This window comes from Lissotriton vulgaris, chromosome 4_1 (genome assembly GCF_964263255.1).
Source record: "Lissotriton vulgaris chromosome 4_1, aLisVul1.2, whole genome shotgun sequence".
NCBI lineage: Eukaryota > Metazoa > Chordata > Amphibia > Caudata > Salamandridae > Lissotriton > Lissotriton vulgaris.
The window spans coordinates 129,499,211-129,519,499 of NC_141691.1; the positions used below are offsets into that span (position 1 = coordinate 129,499,211).

The 20,289-nt window shown below is 46.7% G+C and overlaps 1 protein-coding gene across 2 annotated transcripts in view; it reads left to right on the forward strand.

The window, feature by feature from the left end:
- Positions 1-250: 250 nt before the first annotated feature.
- The window catches only part of LOC147718463 (vascular endothelial growth factor receptor kdr-like), a 537,031-nt gene continuing 516,992 nt past the window's right edge, over positions 251-20,289 (forward strand). For both annotated transcript variants that reach the window (XM_086918385.1, XM_086918386.1), the window contains exon 1: positions 251-732. In XM_086918385.1, coding sequence (XP_086774511.1) covers positions 669-732 — 64 coding nt within the window. In that variant the 5' untranslated portion in view covers positions 251-668. The remainder of the gene's footprint in view (positions 733-20,289) is intronic.

Consider the following 20,289-nt stretch of genomic DNA (forward strand, 5'->3'; position numbering starts at 1 on the left):
ATCCCTCTGTCGCCAGGACCCCGCGCTCGGAGCCACCCTCACCACTCCTCGACCCCCGGAGCGGGTGAGCCCTCCAGGAACGAGGGCGCAGATAGAGCGGACCCCTGAGATTGGTGAGGGCAGGGGCCCCTCTGTGTCGCAGGACGCGCACCCCAGGGGCACCACCTGCGGAGGGCGCCATCCCCGCGCGCGCCCCAGGGCACCACCTGCGGAGGGCACCATCCCCGTGCGCACCCCAGGGCACCACCAGCGGAGGGCACCATCCCCGCGCGCACCCCAGGGCGCCACCTGCGGAGGGTACCATCCCCGCGCGCACCCCGGGCGCCACCTGCGGAGGCACCATACCTGAGGGGGAGGGACCCTTTCCAATCAGCCAAGAACTTTCCTGAAACGTGGCCCCTTTAAGTTGTATGGCGCTATCAGGAGTCAGAGGAGCACGGTGCTGTTAAAAAGTGGAACCAGAGGCGGTGGTTTTTGGACCCATTCTAAAGGCATGTCAATGTGGATTCGGTAACGGGACCGCGTCTCTGTGCGTCGCAGCCCCGGACACTGTTTTGGAGATTTATCTGAATTGTCGCCTGAAGGATCGGGCACACTCTCTGCCACAGTCCCACAGCCCCCCGGATTCAAGCAGGACCTGCCCCCTGCCGTGGAAGCTGCCGCGAGACATGTGGCGCGTGCACGCCCTCTCCCTGGCACTGTGTCTGCTGCCCGGGTGCCTCTGTCCGCAAGGTAAGACGGTGCTTGCAAATTCCACACCAACTTCTTTGTATTGAAGTTCAGCATCATTGTCAGCGCCGATGGGACATAATGCAAGTGTTTCAGATATTCTTCACGCTGAAAGAGTTTTATTGGCCGGCTTTCTGGTTCTGGTTTACGCGCACGCCTGATTGGCTGACAGCCAGGTCGCAGTCACCTTACTCGTGGGGAGGCTGCATCAGCAGGAGGGGCGGCCGGCTGCAGGGCACGGGGCTAGGTGTGTAAGGGCATGTTGATGTTCCAAGGTGATGGCGTTTATGGGAAAGGGGTGTAGGGGGCTACTTCTGGAGCACAGAAGCCCCCCCCCCCGCCCCCCACGTCAGGTGTGTGCAGCTCATCTAGGCGCTTTGTTTCTGTGCTGCCTGGCACCTGTGGTAAAGCCAGGGTGGCACGAGCGCTAATGAAAGCAAGGGAACTGCACCGTCCCCTGTTGGATAGTAAAACAACTACAACTGGGGTTCACTTGCCCCTCTCCTCCCGTAGCCATGATACTTCTGCACCTGCTGCATTGAAAATGCGCGTGTTTGCGCGGAAAGGAGAATTAACCTGGCCAGGTAATTAGATTGTCACTGCCAGGTATTGGCGACTTGCATTTTAATCTCAGCGTCCCCACTTGAATAAATGGTTTGCCCCTGGGCAGATTGCTTTATCTTCCTTGCGGCTCAGCTGCAGCTACTAGTGGGGACTGGAGTATGTGTGACGTGCGCACCGTAAACGGTGGTGTACCCCGAGCCTCACTCATCTGGTGAGCCTCACACAGATATTTATTTATTGCCTTTTAAAAAACGGATGGAATTATGTCTGAGTTTTGTAAAGCGCCAAGCTTTTTGCAGTACGGGCCTCTTCAGTGTTCAGTGCGGATAAAGACTGAACGCGTTCCAAGATCAGCGCGCGGCAGAGGCGTGGCCGTCCGGTCCCACGAAGCCAATGATGAGAGCGTCTGGTTGTTGGGTACCGGCCCTTCCCCTCTAAGAAAAGGGGTGCTCTAGGATTGGCAAATGGAGTTGGGAGCGCGGCCCCTGAACAGCGCAGGTTTGAGGTCCTCACTGAGGGAAGCGCTCAGATTGTTCAGTTATGCCCTATTATGTCGAGTGCATGGGTGCATCGCTTTCCCGCCACTTCTATGCTCCCAGAGTGCTCTGCGGTTCTGGGGTTCTCGTTGACTGGAGTCAGAGTGGAGTGTTGAAGTGATCTTTGGATGTGGGAGCGCAAGAACAGACATCTGTTATCGGTATATTCACATGTGCCCAAGCTCACAGTGTGACCTGCAGCACCGTGTTCTACTCCACCCCCACTCCCGCCTCCCACATACTCACATCAGATTCTGGCTGTTTATTGTTGTCTGGTTCCAAACAGTAATGTTCCATGTGTACCACCTTATGGCTTGCATTCTATTGCAACACTCGTATAGTGCTTACCACCCCTCTGTGGAGTGCCGAGGCGCCTGCCTGCCTGCTAGCATGCTACACGTGTAGGGTGTGTGTTTGGAAGTGCGTGCGTTGACTTTACTTTGACCCTGTGTGGGGAAGTGTGTCATGTACCAGGACCACCGAGAAATGGTTGTCATCTTATGGGGCACAGAGATGACCAGTGTGATGGTTGAAGGAGTGTGAGAGACAGGCGCTCGGTTTATGGTTTCCAGTACGCTGGCATCTTTGAGCAGCTCCACAGGTGCCTTCATGGTATTTTCGGTGCTTTAAATGGGCCGCTACTGTCCAGTACGGAGTACCAGCACTTTTTTATTTTGAGAGGTAGAGTACCAGCACTTCTCAAGAGTGACATCATACTTTTGATTGGAGAGTACCGGCACTTCTCAGAAACAAACAAGTACTCTGTGGTACCGAGTACCTGCACTTCTATTTTTCCATTTCAAGCACTGTATTTCTTATGTTCAGGGTCCACTTAGGTCTGCACCGGGTTGTCATTCTGATGTGTTTTGTTTAAAGTTTGTGGTCCTGAGCTGAGGCTTAGATTTAAGGAAGAACGTAGGAGAGGCATGCTGGGGCGGACTTTGCCAATATCCTCGCATCTCTGATAGTTCTGTATGAACCCCACCTGCTAGCACGTCTCTTGTTTAAGATGCTGAGTTTGTTTTCACCAGATTTGAACATTTGTTTAAAGGGAAGGGGCAAAACACAGCAGAGATCGAGGAAAACATAACGCACGATCGAGCAACTTTTGGTTAACATTTCACCTTGTTGTCAGCTCCAGACAGCGCTCTCAAATTTCCCGATTTCATGGATAGTTATCCAAGGCATGTTTATATGTTATGGAATAACTCAGGTGAACTGGCGGATCACAGACTCCAGCCCTTCCCTCGCCTGACCCTCTTGCAGTATGTTGCCTCCCAGAGTGAGACATTACGGGGTGAAATCCTCAGTCACCTGGATTTACACGCACGGTCAGGAAAACAGTGCGCTGTGTAAATCTGATAGGTATTTCAGGTTGCTTCTGATTGTGTGTGACTGATGGTTTGCCAGCATCGCAGTCTGGCGTGCTTTTCAGGAGCCTTGGAGATAAAGTCGGCGGGGCCAAGTGCACAGGAGAGAGGCGGCTGGCAAAAAATCTGTCCCTTTGTTGAATTATTTTGTGCCAAATGTGCTTACTAAAAATTTCCCCTGTGGGGTATTGAACTGACTGGTTCCAGTGGGCTGCGATGCCTGTACTGGCCACGAGATGGCGCCTTCTGACGACAGTTCAGCAGAGGTCTTTGGCCAGGGCCGACGCTTGCTGAAGCCGTGAGAGCTCTCTGGGCCATATTTATAATGAAAGCGACTCAGTGCGTGTGGAAAGACATTTGACTGACCCTCATTAAGTGCATTTCAAAGCACAGGGATGCAACATATGTACAACAATATGCTGCATCCTAGGGCCTCATTTATGAGACAGTGCGTCACTTTTACGCCGCCGGTGCGTCACTGTTTGTGACACACCAGTGGCGTAAACAATGCGCCTTGTTGCGCCATATTTACAAAGTGACGCATCTAGGTAGATGCGTCACTTTGTAAACCCCTGCGCCAGGTATAATGTATGCAAGGGGGGCGTATTGACGCAAGGAAGGGTCATAGAAGTGACGCAGTGAAATCTATGAGATTTCATGCGTCACTTTTAGGACGCCGTTGCGTCAAAATCTTGCACCTGACTCACAGCAGGCATAAGACTGACGCAGGCCCTTTCATATGGGGCTTTCCCCATGTGAAAGGACGCATTGCTGGAGTCGCGTCACTTTTGTGACACACTCCAGCAATGCGTCACTTTTGCGCTTACAGATACGTCAGAAATACCTTCGTATCTGTAACTCCTTGCAACATGATGCGTCATACATTAAATATGACGCATCAGGAATGTCGCAAGGAGTGCGCACTGAGAAGTGACTCATTGCTGCTTTCACACAGCGATGCGTCATTTCTCATAAATGAGGCCCCTAGTGCTTTCCCCTGCGTTGGCGCACAAACTGCTGCCAGGCGCCGGCACAGGCACCCTTGCACCATGGTGCGAGGATGCCTGTGTCGTGGGAAGATTATTTTTGTGCAGGAAGGGGCACCTTCCTGTACAAAAACAATCAATTGATGTGATTTCCTCTTTCCATACCGGCTGTAGAATGCAGCACGCTTTGAAAGAGGATAAAAACGAGGAGAAATGTCAACATTTCTCCTCCCTACGCATAGCATTCTGACGCAATTCCAGATTTACGATTTCTCGTAATTCTGGAAATGCATCAGAATACATAGGTGTTGCATGGGAAGACCCACAGCAACACTCATGTCACGCCCCTTACATGCAGGTTGCCCCACTGGTGCGTCATGCAACGTTACGCACTGGGGGCGCAAGGGCTTGTGAATAAGCCCCCTTTCTGTGCAAGGAAGTAAAAATGCGGTGCGACAGGAGAACTTGGAAAGATAGCGTCCGAGTGTCCCCGCTATATTCGACAGTTAATGACTCATGGCTTAAAAAAGTTGTGTCTGTTTGTACAGGAGCGTATTGCATTCTGGGAATTGAAGGTTTGCTTGCTGTTAGAATGAACATCCAGCATGCTAGACCTCATTAGCCAAACAAACAGGGCTGACTGAAGGGATGTATGTCGTTACAACGCATGCCTTTACCACGCAGGTTTTACAATGCAAGTCGTTAAAACGACTTGCGTTGGGGGGCGCTGGATAGTGAATAGTTTAATTTACTATTCCAACTCCAGTCCCCGTGGATAGTAGAGAAGGTTTTGGATAGTAAATTAAACTACTCCCTATCCTACAGCGCCCCCCAGCGCAAGTCGTTGTAACAACTTGCGTTGTAAAAGTTGTGTGGAAAAGGTACTGTGTGGTAAAAGTTGCGTTGTAAACGCTGTTTCCCCGACTGAAGGTGTCCATAGCAAGGGACCCCTAAGCTGCTGTGAGCACAGTGTGGCCCCTCCTACCGCTGACTACCAGCCTCTCAACGGAGGGGCCCTCACCACCGCCATCATTTTTATTTAAAATATGCTGAATAATTTGGCAGACCCTGTTACTGTAGAGCAGGGTTCTCCAAAGTCGGTCCTGGAGGGCTCAGTGGTGTAGCAAGGGGGTGCAGCGGGCACGGTCTGCCCAGGGTGGCACGAGTTTTGCATGCAGCCGACCCCCGTGTAGAGTACAGTGCTGAGTAGTTACCCTCCTCTCACACCGTGCATGCGGTGGGTGAGACTGCAGCATTTTGTGAGTTTAAGGCATAGGCAAAAGGGATGTCCACTGAAATGTCTGGGAGTCCCCGGAGGCATTTGTCATGTCATGAGGTTACTTAGCAGAGAGTTAATTAAGAGCTACAATGGAAGGTATAATTCTGTAGGACAGAACTTTGTTTACCTCACTTCACTTTTTATTCCTGCATTTAAAATGGGCAAAATAACACCCCAACTACCAGAATCCAATGTGACATCACCTAAAATGTTAACTGTAGGTACATACCAAATACCTCACATTACCACAGCTGCCACAAGTATCAGGTCCCTTTATGACTGCTGAGTTCAGTCCCTTTTATCTGTAGTCTTTTTTTATTCCAGTAAAACTCCAGAAGTACAAGTCCTAGAATTCTAAGAAAAAAAACAGGTTTGGACTAAGTAGTCATGTATGGACCTTGGAAACTTGGCAGCTATGCAGTGCATACCTTGGCATATCTATTTGTTCCAACAGCTCCTCCAGACCCGGCTTTTTCTTTGTATTTTGAACTGGACAAGGTACAAATGCAAGAAGCCTGCTAAACTTGAGAGCTAACACATGATTACCATGAAATAAAAATATCACCCCTCCTAGGTTACACTGTGCTTGGTTCTCAATGTTCAATTTGTAAAAAGGTAAGAGCCAGGGCCCTTCTCTGCAGGCCTCTGCAGCCTGCATCACCCATTGCCACTGCCAATAGCAGTACCAATCGAATTGCTAACCATTGCACTACTACAAGTGTGACAATTCAGCCTATTCTAAGACATTCAAAGCTATAACAATGGTGTCAGTGGCAGGTAATGTTCTTATTAAACCCTGTTGTTGTGCTCATCTAAAAATTAGGCCGACAGAGCCCCCATGTGGTGGACTGTTTTTAGATCCGGTGCTGACAATTAAGTGGCAGTGATGAGCATCGGAAATCACAGGCTCAAATTAAGCACTGTTTGTTCTGCACAGCGCCCTGGTGCAGGACATGGACTGGCAAACAGTACAGCAGCTCGAACACCTTCAGTACACCTAGATCTTGGCAGGAATCTTTAGTGTCTGTAAAAGAAAACTTGCGTTGCTTCTGTCTGCATCGCTGACACATTGCCCAGGTCCCTGTGATATACTGCTCTGGTGTAGGTTTTTTCCTTTGAATTCTAGTACTTGTAGTCTTATTTTAATGGGATAAAAAAGACGGCCAGTACCAGAAGTCAAAGAAAAATCCTGAACTTGAGAGGCACCCCATGCATGGACCTGGGAAACGTAGTAGGGCTGCGTCTGGCTGTAGGTTTACTGTTTTAACAGTGCATTCTGGGAGCAGTAGTCCCCAAAGTAAGGGCTAGTTTAGATACAGCTCTCTGACAATTTGAATAATACTACAGAGTTGAGAAATTGTTCTGTGAGACAAATTGTGGCACGGCTGCCAAGTGGCTCATGTCATGCTTGACACCTTGCTCCAGTTCTGTCTACTTAGCCACCACAATTGCTTTGCATACTGGGGGGTTTGAGCCCATATTTACAATGTTAAGAGTGAAACTCCAAGTCCCAGACTATATTATGCTCTTGTTCAAAAGCTGGGGCCGGCTCAGGGTGTCGCTAGATGATAAAGTGCCATCTTGCAACTCTGCAAATAGTGTTTGCCTAAGCGCTTTCACACCTCTCCCCCACTCCAGTCCTGATGAAGACCCGCCTTGACCATACATTTTCGCGCACATAGGGTTGAAATGTCAACGATACCTCCCGGTCTAGTACAAGGCCCGCGTGCAAAAATACTGAAAGTGAATAGAGCAACAGGGTCATTGTGTATCTGTTTACCCTGGCCTCTTCCAAACCTGTATATGTATTTTTTTTCCTTGTACATATCTCACAATTATTGTGTCACTAAGCACAAGATGTCACTTTATCACAATTCACCTTAATTTTCACTTTGTTGGCAGCCGTGTATACAACAAAATACCTCAAATGTGGGTATATATAAATGATTTTTTAAATATAAAATATCTTAATACCCAGACATTTTCTTTTGTGTTTATTGTGTGTTCCCAGGAAAACGCTTCCACATTTAACAGGTGCATAAAATGACTTGTCCTCAAATTGAATTGTATATATAAGAAATATTTTGGTTATACCCGACAGACCCATTGTACTTTTTGCATTACTATTCCCAGGTTCTGAGGGACACATGGTCACCCCATTGTTTACTGAGTATTAGCGCTTTCACAGGGCAGGCGCTACCTATCACACGTTTTACATTTTCAGCAAAGGTTGCTAGTGTTACACCACCTGGCTGCAGTTCTAATCAATGGGGTGTGCCTGTGTCTCTCTCAGGCTCTGCTTCTGAGCTTGCACCTTTCAAAAGGCTGTGACTACACCTCTTATAACACAATGCTTACACCTCTTTAAAAGGCTGTGAGTGCAACTCTTACCATACTGTCCCTGACCCTCTTACCATACTGTTTCTGATCCTCTTACCATACTGTCCCCGATCTTCTTACCATACTGTCCCTGATCCTCTTACCATACTGTCCCTGATCCTCTTACCATACTGTCCCTGATCCTCTTACCATACTGTCCCTGATCCTCTTACCATACTGTCCCTGATCTTCTTACCATACTGTCCCTGATCCTCTTACCATACTGTCCCTGATCCTCTTACCATACTGTCCCTGATCCTCTTACCATACGGTCCCTGCAACCCTTAAAATGCTATGCTGAACCTCTTTCAGGGGCTGTTATACTTTTAAAAAGACTGCATCAGGACAGCGCAGTGGGCATGCGATATTTGTAATCTGAAAATACTAACAAATGGGGCAGGACCAGGAAGGCCGTTCTTCACACAACTGTACAGTACTGACATTTCTTCTAGTTGTTTAACGTGACATCATCAATACTTCATGGCAGGGTTACTAGACCCTTAATGGGGAGCACTGCCACCCCATCAGCAGGCTTGGGAGCACCACTCACGCAGGGCTGTGATTCGATTAAAAGCACAGTACCAACACGTTTCGTCACGGCAGTTGTAATCTCAACAGGGCAGCACCAGTACATTTCTGGACGTCTGTTGTCCTTGTACTGGGAAGTAAAGGCAGCATTTTTTATACTTTCAATGAAAACTGTACCTCTACCACTCAATGGGTTGCTACACTTTGAGAAAACGCAATTTGCACCTTCAAATGAAGTGTGTATAATTGTACATGAGTTACCACATCCGGAGAGATAAAGGCACAATGTTTGCTTATATCTCCTTCCTAGATACACATAACATGCACGTAAAAGCAAACTGAACTAACAATGTAGTCAATCAGTGTGCCTAATGGCCTAAGCCAATAATAGGGAAAAGGGGTAACCGATAGGTGTATCTTCCAACACTAGTCCTTCACGGATATCTGACTACTGGGTGGTTTTCTTCCACCTCTTAGGCTGCTCGTTTCTCCTTAGTGCATTAGGGAAGTACCAATGTCAGATCAACTCATACAAACGAGTATGTGAGTGTTTACATTGAATGCCTCACTGCTCCCTGCAGTTTACTCCACAGGTAGTATTGTGTATGGATATAGTTAGGGATCTCTTAATCCTGATGGAGACCAATGATCCTTAGTGGCGTGATGGTCTGGCAGAAACATGTTGATTTAAAGGTGATGAAGAAACTTACATTCCATAAAATCCATACATATGTTTTTAATCTTTCCGGGACACCCTAAATAAAATATATGATTGGATGATCCTATAGATCAGCAATACTTAACCTGTGGTCCACAGACCCTGGCTGTCTTGTGACACCTACTCAGGGGGTCAATGACTGCTTAGAAAATTAAATACTATTAACAGATTATTACGGTGTATATAACTAGAGAAGCTAAATGTAGCATTTGAAAAACGTTCTGTAAATCTGAGGGAATTTGAAATTGAAGGCTAAAAATTGAATTGAGATCGTCAAATCGATTCAAGGGATAAGTTAAACAGAATATTGTGTGGACAATGGATGACCTCAACTAAATTAACATTTTAATTTCTTACATTTGTTTGTGATGTAATTACAATTTTTAATTATTTGTGCATTTATTGGATGAATACTTGTTTCCATATTTGTGTAATGTTGTGTGGTTCAAATCATCAAAATTGCTCGGGCTGGAGTATCCTTTATTCCAGGAATGATTAAGTGTGAGTCTCTGGATTCCAATAATGGCTCAGTGGGGCTCTCCGGATTCCAGTAATGATTCCGTGGGGATTCCCAGATTCCAGTTATAATTAAGTGGGGGTCCACAGAAGTTGAAAGGTTAAGTTCCACTGCTTTAGATAATTTAAACTTTTTTCTTATGCTCCCTCTTTATCAGCAATATAATATAGTAGAGCCACCTGAGGCTAAATAATATTGTCCTGGCTGTGGATAGAACTCTATGGCGAAGCATGTCACAATGTGTGGGTGAGGGTACTCTGTTCAATAGAACAGATCATTGGGCCCACGGACTGGTTGCAGCTTTAATTCAGTACCCTCTTACTTGTACTTTATATCATCTTACCTGCACTGTACTGCTAAATCTGGGCAGGATCTCCCTATAACCAATTAGAGAAGCCTGCACTGCTCAGGAGGACCAATATGTTTTTACTCTGATTGTAACTATGGTTCACAGCCGGGTTGATACACTTTTGACATAATGTGTAAAAAACATACATTTACCCGTGGATATGTAAGATCTGTACAGCAGTTGTTTAATGGCACTCAAATGAATGATACTCACTTTGTTAACGTATGGATGAAAGTCTGAGTGAACCTGCTGTTATTTGAAGCTGTGACCGTAGTGGTTTAGGTTGACAGTTGGGCTGTTTGTGCATTCACACTGGACAGTCACAAAAAGGAACCTGTGCTGTGCCCTGCATATCCGGATGGCCCATCACCAGGCTGATGGGTCTTTCTGAGCTAGATTGGTGGATGGTGTTGTCACTGACACCTGAATAGGGATGTGCCTGTCCTCACACAAAGCTGTCTCTACCCCCCTGCAGTGTGTCCAGAGGCAGGTCAGGGCAAGGCAGGGCCTTGTGCACTACAAAGACCACCCGTTGATGTTTTTTCTACTTCAAAGGCAGAAACTGCTATAAGTACTGGGGCTATAACCCCACATTTGTAGAACACTTCTGCCAAGAAGATGAGCTGGAGAACATGTAGGAGGGGAACTGCCACTCTACTTGTTGCTGTTTTGTGATGGCCTACTGTTTGCTGTTTCTGTCTTGAAGAATGAAATGACCGGACTTTGTTTTCATCATGTGGTGTGCCAAGGTTCTTCAAAGGCTTCTGTGTGCTTGCCTTGAGTTAAGAAGCCTCAGGGCCATCAAAGACTTCACCTGCAGCCCCATAACTCCTCTGATGGGAGGTCTGACCTGCAAGTGATACCAATACCAATGCCAATTCTGGGCACTTGGAGGTGGCTTTTGCTTCAAGAAAAGAAGAAAATCCACGTATCGGTCTTCAGCGACTGTTTTCCTGCCGCAAGCTTGCTGTGCGGTTGTATAACCAATGCATTGCCACAGTGCCGCAGAAGAATCAATGCTTTGCCTGTCATGCGGCACCAAGTTCGATGCAGCTCGAGTTCACAGCACTATGCCTCTGACATCCGATACACCCCCTCCAATTCCTTTGCAGGCCCTGCTGTGAGGCTGAAGATTTGACGCCTCACCTGTTCATGGCTGGGAGAATCAAAGCAGCACCCTTTTCGCCGGTGCTGCATCGACCCAAGCGTGTCTGGATTTTCCAAAGTTCGCAGCAGTGCGCCATGTCTTCATCAACCTAGCCCAGCAGTAAGGAGCCGAGACAGTGTGACCGGATTTCTATACATCAACTCCCCTCACAGTAAGTAACCGATGCATCACCTTCCCTTACAGTAAGGAGCAGACGCATCACCTCCCCTGTGCTGCTATAGGAACCAATGTATCACCTCCCCAGTCAGTAAGGAACCAACACATCACCTCCCCTAGGAGTAAGGAACCGACGCATCGCTTTGTTTTTCCAGCGCCTCACCTCCCCTGCACCTGGTTTCATCTTTGATTTTGACGCATCCCAGGTACTTTGTGATGAAAGTGACGCGACCATAGTTTCCTATCGACTGAACTATTTTGAACATTTAAAAAGTGATATCCTTGCTTGTGTATGAAATGAAATGAAATTTGATTTGTAAAGCGCATGGCTGCCCAAGAGCGTCCCAGCGCTGCCTAACAGATAACAGAAAACTCAAAAGGAACTGGAATTTTTAAGGAGTTTTAGGGAAAAGAAAAAATTTAAGCAGCTTTCGGAACTTAAGAAGGGAAGGTTCAGTCCGAATATGCCTGGGGAGAGCGTTCCAATTTTTTGCCGCATTTACAGAAAAGAGGCGGCCTCCTGTGCGGGCCTTCCTTACTCTAGAAACTACAGCAAGATTATCAAGGTTCGATCGGAGGGCCCGAGGGGGTCTATAGGGACAAATCAGGCTCCTCAGGGCCGGAGGACCTTTGCCTTGGAGTGTTTTATGTTGGATTTTTTAAGTCTTGATCTTGTTTTGTTTAGATAAAGATTGGCTATTTTTCTAAATTGTTGTGGTGTTCATTTGTAGTGTTTTCACTGTGTTACTGTGCGGGATTTGTACAAATGCTTTACACATTGCCACTGAGATGAGCCTGACTGCTCCTGTCAAGCTACCAAAGGAGTGAGCAGGGGTTATCTTGGGTGTGTAACTCCCTTACCCTGACTAGAAGGAAGGGTCCCTACTTGGACAGGGTGCAAGCCACTGCCAACTAGAGTCCCCCATTTTTAACAGTTGATAGTATTCCTACTTCTCAGCCAGTTGGTATACCTTTATGGTACAGTACTGAGCCAGGGCAAAACCTGCATCATTTCCTTTATGCAAAATGTAAAAAACCAACTTGAAATTTCACAAAATACCAGTCTGGCACCCAATGTAAAAATGTGTGCTAAAAATACTGCTAAATCTATTTACCTCTCAACAGAACTGCTATACCTTTTAATGGGGTTATACCTGCACATCTCAGCATGTTTGCAGCATGCAGCAATTCATGTTATATCCTTAATAGGCAGTAGCTACACTTCTCAAGAGGATTGTTGTACTGTGTCTGCCCTCCCCAGTGTAGCTACTGTGATTTTAATTGGGCTGTAAGTATACTAATCCACTATTAATCCTTTCCAGAATTCGACGCTACTTTTTTTGGGTTCCGGAGTAGCGTGCTACTCGCCGAAAAGCACTTCAATGGCTCATCAGGGGTAGTAAGCGCTATATAAATACAGTTCAAAAATGCACCTTTGAGGGGAAAGTATCTCTATTCCCCAACACAGCTACTATGCTTTGTATGCTTTTAATTGGGCAGTATCCTTACTGCACATAGGTACTCTTTAGGCTTTATTGGGACAGAGCTGCCCTTCTCAGTGCAGTTAGCGGCCCCAGCAGAGTTCCCAGCCTGGGTCAGATTACCCTCTGTGCAGTGTTTCATGGACAGTGGGGCTTCCTGCTTGAATAAATAAACACTTCTCCAGGACACCCAGGGATGACAGATCCCATTATAGAGGGGGCTGCTGTGGGGTTAGAGTAATGTGTCGGCACCATCTGCATCTCTGCAGAGCCGGTGCCAAGGGGAGGTGAGTCACATCCGAGCTCTCAAGTTCACACTTCTCCTGGCTGCTGAAATTACCGCTGCAGGCTTCTGCATGAGAACTTCAGCTGCTGAAGTTAGCCTTTGGAGGACTACAAAGTAGGTCTGCCTCCAATGTCATGTACTGTGCAGGAGGGATTTAAAATCCTCTGCCATCTGGGAGGTTGGGGCATAGCTCCTCCTGGTGCAACAGGTGCAGTGGCACCACGGTCCAGGGCTGTTAGAGGCTCACTGCAACAAAATTCTGCCAGTCTTCCATACAAAAGAGCCCTACCACCGAATGGAAGGTGGGACTGGCCAAATGCATGGGCCTAGAGCAGGGTCATCCAAAGTCAGTCCTGGAGGGCTTAATTTATGCCATATTTTTAAGATAACTACATTTATCTAAATGGGGATATGCAAAAAATCTGGCATGGATCCGGCCCTGTATGCCCGAGATCTTACTTTATATCCCCTGTGCTAACTGTGGTGTCTGTAAATGGGAAAGATTGGTATTGCGATGATTTCCCCAGACAGTGTTTTATTCGTGTACAAAAAAAATCAATTTAATATGTTCTTTTTAAAAATATGCCTTTCGTTACTTTCTAAGCAATGAGTGGTGGGCTCGTTCAACTCACGCACACCAGTGCCCAGGCCACAGGAGATGCTACGTGTCCCAGCCAAAGAATTCCCAGCTACTCGTAATCATTTTACATTTCTTTAGCTTTGAGAAGTGTGAAGCGGGTGAGCTTTAAAAAACACAATTCGATGAAACATGAAGACCTGCTTTAGGGAATGGAGACGTAAACTTCACCCAAAGTGTAGATGGGAGAAGTGAGAGCCCCACCTCCCCACCTTTCACAAAAGGTCAAGTCCCCCAAGTTGGTAAGACTTTGGAGGCGAAGTGTCCTTTGAAGAAGTGAATATGCCCACGCATTGAGTACTCTACTGTCCACTCCCTGGTCCACAGTATGTGAACATTCATGCAAAATGAGGGAGCCCTCCTGAAAAATGTAATAAGGGACCTGTGCCTCCCCTAGTGCACAGATGTTCATTGACCCTAAGTGATGGATGGGTAAGTGCATGCATGCAGGCAAGGCGAGTGGCAAATAATTTTTAAAAAAGGCACTTACCTTGCCTGCTACATGTCCAACATCCTCTTCAGTTCTCCCTCTGTTGGCTCCTTGGTCTCAAGCCTCAAGGAAATTCCACAAACCAATCCCGGCGCTACTCTCCCCAGCATGAGGGCAGTACCAGGATTGGACGGAGTGACCAGCTGTTTGGTCTCCACCCAACTGTCTAAGGCAGCTGAGTGGAGAGCTGCAAAGTGGGCATATCACTTTAGCCAGCTCAAGACAGCCGTCCAAATTGACATGCGTACTTTGAAGACTCCATCTTGCTCCTCCAGTTCTCTATGTTGCCAGTCGGCAGCAGAGTAGGACACACTCCCATGTATCCCAGCTGGAAGCTGCTGCGTGCTAAATGTGAAAACCAAAAATTTCAACAAAATCATTTTATTGCCATTTTATTTTTCACATCTAGCGTCGCTGCAGCAGGTGGGTGGGCGACGCCCTTATGAAGAAACCACCGCTGGAAGAAGGTAAATGCACGCATTAAAAATACAAATGACAACTGTGAGCACTGGGTCACCCTGCGATTTGGTTTGGTTTTCCTGGTTGAGCTGAAATGTTCCATCTTTCATTACCCAGCATTGACCCAAGAAAATAAGTGCAGCAAGATAACACAGGTCCAGTTACAATCACGGCTTCCATCAGACGTGCCAACATCACCTGTGATCCACCCTGTTCAAGACCTCGGATCATGCAGATGGTGTTGACAATATCCAGAGCAGCAAAACCCTTTCTTTCTCTAACTTTCTGATATCCTACTTACAACAGGTACACCTGTTCTGGCTGTATAATTTAGGGATTCCTGTGGGTCTATTGCAATATTTACAAAGTAACATAAATGGTTATTAAATTTCTTTGTAAGAAAATGGAACAGAACACCGCACACTATGGTGCCTTGGGTTACTTTGCATCAGGTTCTATGGGTGGCACAGAGGCATTCCCACGCATCCAAGAATTTTGACGCAACCCATAACTACAAAGACTTGTAGAAATGGGTTTGTGCCAAAATGGTGCACCTACCTGAATCTGCTGTAACGAGGAAAAATTGCATCATTTCTCCTTGTTACTTTCTCTTGGAATGTATGCTGAGTTCTGGAGCACACATGTAAAGGGAGAAAAGAACACCAAGGATAGTTTTTGGGCAGGAAGGAACACCTCACTTTAATGCAGAGACTCTGGCACTATGGCGCAAGGGCACCTGCATTGGCTCTAGGCAGCCGCAAGTGCACAAGAGAGCAGAATCGCACCATTCCGTTAAAGATATGGCGCAGTTCAGCTCTCGTCCGTTCACTCAACGCAGCACAACAACTTCACTTGCTCTGCTGCCTCGGTTGATCTCTTTGAAATAGTGTTGATTTCATCGATAGGGCAGTGAGATGGTTTTCATACAAGTAAGCTTGAGAGTGCTCTCCTGCAAGTAGGGTGACCAATTGTCATGGGTGCATATTCAGGACAGTGAGTGTAAAAATTCAGGACAAAGGGTCAAAATTCAGGACAAAACTTCAGGACAGGGGGTCAAAATTCAGGACAAAATTTTGGGACAACAGGTAGGTTTTACAGACACATCAAAGGAGGTTGCGTATAGTATATATGTAATCCCATGAATATCCTAACATATTCATACATTTGCAAACCTATCCATTGTGTATCCTTCCAGCCATCATTTCACTCATCCATCCCTCCATCCACACTTTCACTCATCCATTCACCCACCTTTTCTCCCTATCCATCCGTACAGTAATCTATCCACTCTTCCATCCAGCCATTTATCCTTTCACCCATCCAGCTATCCTTTTATTTACCAATCCAGGCACTCATCCTTCCACCCATTCACCTTTTCAGCCATCCACCCATCCTTCCTTTCTCTCTCCATTGACCCTTTCACTTAGCCATCCTTCCATCCTTCCATCCATCCACCTATCCTTCTACTCATCCACTCATGAATCCATCCATTGACCCTATCACTCATCCATCCTTTCACTCATCCATCCAGCCATTCACTCACCGATCATCCACCATTTCACTCATCTATCCATCCTTTCGCTAATTATCCATCTATTCACCCTTTCAATCATCCATTCAGCAATCCATCCAGCCATCCTTTCACTTACTCACTTGCCCACGTTTTCATATTAATTATGAGCTGAGCCTTTGTCTGCAGAGTTCCAGACTGAAGAGGCCGATCAAGAATGTCACCCTCCCTGTAGTTCCTAAAGCAAGGGGTGGAGTGGGGGTGGGGAGGGTTCACTATGCCCCTGCACATAGGCAATCTAAAAAGTGGAAGGCATGAGTCATGCATGATGCACAGTGCTAGGACATGAGGCGACTGTGACATGGTGTTGTTTCCAGGGCTTTAAGCGGGATTAAAAAAGGGGGAGGGTCTCTCAAAAGGGGGTGTTCGATGTAATTAAGAGCGGGGCTTAAAACACCTAAGCTAAAAATCTGTGTTTAGCATAGTGTGCCGCCAGACTGGTATTTTGCCTCTTCCGTCATTGTATCCAGATAAATAACAAGTAACGTTTCACCTACAACAAGCCAGAACTATTGGCTTTGTCAATGGCTGTTAGATGCATAAAATAAAAATGCTGCAACCATGGCTTTGTTGAAAATAATATTTAAACTGTACTTTTCTAAAATGATGAGACTGAAAGCACTCTAGCCCTAGCCTCTTCTTTTCAACTTGTTTCACCAGCTTCTTTGAATGAACTGGATTCTGAAGCCACATTTGCGTGTTTGCACATTCCTATCATCTAACAAAATACGCTGCCCTAGACCAAGGCAGGAGGAGGCCCATCATGCAGTAACACTTCAGACGGGCCCATTGTCATTCTGTATGTGGCAATCAGCCTCATACAGAATGACAATGGGGGGTGGGGCTGCTCTTGTGCTCAGAGGTGGAGTGCGAGGCGGCCCATCAGGAGCAGAGGCCTCTCACAGGGAGCAGCTCTGTTCCCTGCAAGGCCAAAATTACGGACAAAAGGCGTCCGTAAAAAGGATCCTCACGGACAACGGACGTGAGGTCCAATTTACGGACGGTCCGTGAAATTTACGGACGGTTGGTCACCCTACCTGCAAGGAGGGATCGGCTAGGGCTCTGATACTGGACAGTGACAGCTGGTGCAGGTAAGAGCGGTGGGCGGGGGCGTAGGCATCGGCGAGTCGACAGATGACGAGGGAAGAAAAAAAATAACACTTACTTTGCGCTAGCCGCATCGCCGGCTCAGTAATACGGCGAGCGCAAGGTAAGTGGTTTTCTTTTTTACCTCGTTGGCGTCTGTCGACTCTCCCCGCCCCACTGCTCTTACCTGCACCGGCCGTCACTGAAACTGAGCCCAAATAAATCAGTGGTAGCTGGTCTTATGACCCAACCAGGTAAACCAAGTATTCTTTGTCTGTGGGTCCTATTTTGCTTATTATGTTTAATATGAATATACGAATGGATAGCTGAAGCCCAATCGCAGAATCTTGCCCCATGGCGGCACACAACCACTTTGACACGAAGACTTCTACCTCACCCTCCTCCCGAATAGTTCCTTCCCCCCCCCACTCCCTGAACGGATCTCGTCACGAGTCATTGTGTTTATTACTGCTATATTGTGGGATTCTTTGCTATTAACATTGTACAGCGCTCTGCTACTTCCGACTCGTCATGAGTCAATGTGTATACTACTGTCATATTGTGTGATTTCTTCACTTCTATTGTTGTAAAGCGCTCCGATACCCTCGGGTCTGGCCAGCGCTATATAAAACTCTCAAATAAATAATAAATAAATATGTGTTCAAGAGGAATTTCCTGAACTGATAATTATTAGTATAATAGTTTAAAAGCCTGACATTGATTTGTTTTTATTAGTTGTTGCTCAGCATTGTGTATTGGCACATAACAAGGCTTTATACTAGGTTGCTAGCTCCTTGTATTTGGCCTTTTCTTCAGCATTGGACTTATTGGCTATTGGGAAGCTTGTGTTATTTACTTCCTTTGTAATCCAGAGGACTCTTAACATTTGAACATATTATAATTAACATAAGTAATATCAGATTATGTTTATTATTAACGAGAAACAACTTCACAGCATGCCAAGATTATTTTCAGAGTCACAGTTCAATTTCATTCATAAACTAATTCATTAATTTAGTCATTATTTCAGAATATGAGCATTGATACGTGTGGATCTGGAGTTAGGGACTGAATGTTGAATACTTGGGTTCCCTGCTTTGATATGCAAAATATGCTAGCCACAGCATACAAATTAGCAGATAAACAAAAAAAACAAGATGGCCGCATTATTTGGCTTTAATGTGGTGATACTAATGTCTATCGATTGACAAAAGGATCAGTGAGAGAATTAATTCAGTGAGCAGGGCATGTCACCTGAGTGAGTGGCAGCAGATTGAGGCACCTCTTGGGGAAAAATAGCGTCTCTCCCTGAAGCTGAATTTCCTAATGTTGATAGAATCTGCTGAAACACACAGGGAAAGTGGTTTACAAAAGGAAAATGTTTTTTTTTTAAATCATTGAACAGTTCCTATATTCCTTCTCCTTTAACCGAGAACACAATGTATTGGATGCTAATGACAGTTTGGAAGTGTTTGGATGTAAAATGCCCCCTTCTTAGACCTTCCTCAAGTTACCCCTAGCACTGGGTTTGTTTTTGACTTTTGCCTCGGGACACAGGGCAATCATGCATGGGTGCTTAGGGTTCCCTGTGACAGGGACTGCGACTCTCCTTCACCATGCATGACCACAGTCAACTCACTGCGCTGCCGCGGACTGTCAGTGGTGTGAAAGGCCTTTTCACCTGTCGCCGGCCAGGGAGGGTTCCCTAGTGCTCTGTTCTGTTTTTATGTAATTGGTCTGCCTAGGCCCTGCAACTAAGTCGGTTTGGGGTATCCATGACATATTTGTGTATAACTTGCATGTATAAAATGTAGGTATACTTATATAGCGCGACCTGTCACCACAAAGGGCATCCTGGCGCTTGCCTAGGGAACCCGTCCTGGTATTCCCCTGTGAGAGGCCCCGGCAGGGTATCCACAAGGTGAAAGCCAGGAATCCCGCCGCGAGGGGCCGTTGTGGAGATTAAGCAAGCTATTGCCCAGAGTCGCAGAGCGTGAACCCGTGAGTCGAGAAGGCACCGGAGCGAGAATTATCGAGACCGTGGAATTTTTGGCCCAAGACCCGCCGAGGCGGGAAATTGAACCCCGGTCCAGGGCCGATCTCAGCTTCCGGGTCTGCCGCCTCTAACCCCTGAGCCACACTTCTCCACCTGCATGTATGTATTAGGATGTGCAGTGTGTTTGTGCTACACGTAGCTGTGGTCACCTAGAAATCCATATTGTTTTTCTGCACTGGAGTGGCACATCATTTTGAGGTCTGGTCTCTTTATAGTGTGGAGAAAACTCCTTCATACTCCATTGTTCCCCCGAAGAGTTACTCCGGAAGGAAACGCTACCTAAAAAAGGAGGCTTGTGTAGAGCTGAGGCAGGAAGTGTAGAACGTATCCCACTTCAACCCAGGAAAGGGTCTTGGGGGCATATTACCAAGGAGGGCGATAGGCGAATATTGCCGCGTTAGCGGCTGTTTTCGGCCGCTGAGCGGTGATAATTCTATCGCCCTATTAACATGCCCTCGCTAACAGCAGTTCGCGACAGCTTGTAGGTGAGAGCAAGCTAATGGCATGCAAAGTGGGCGTACCCAACCCGTTAGTGACTGACAGCAGTCGCTAACGACGCTATCGCCTATTAGCAAGGCAGGTGTAGCGATGGAAATATTTGCGCTAAGCGCGAATATCTCCAAATACTAACACCTGCCCAGACCAGTTCTTAGCCATGTTATCCAATGGGAGGTAGATAACATGGCTAAGAGCATTTCGTCGCTAATGCGAGAATATCGCTGTATTCTCAGCGATATTCACGCATTTCGCTGGATTTTTATCGCTTTTGAGATAAACCTTGCTAATAGCAAGTTATCTCAGCGATAAAAAACGGTGCTGTGCGGCGATAAAAATATTGCTGCCAACCCTACTTAGCGATAAATATCGCTATTTGTTGGTAATATGCCCCTTCATTCCTAGGCTTTGTGGTGCGGCCATGATTTCCTCATACCCTTGTGGCCTAGC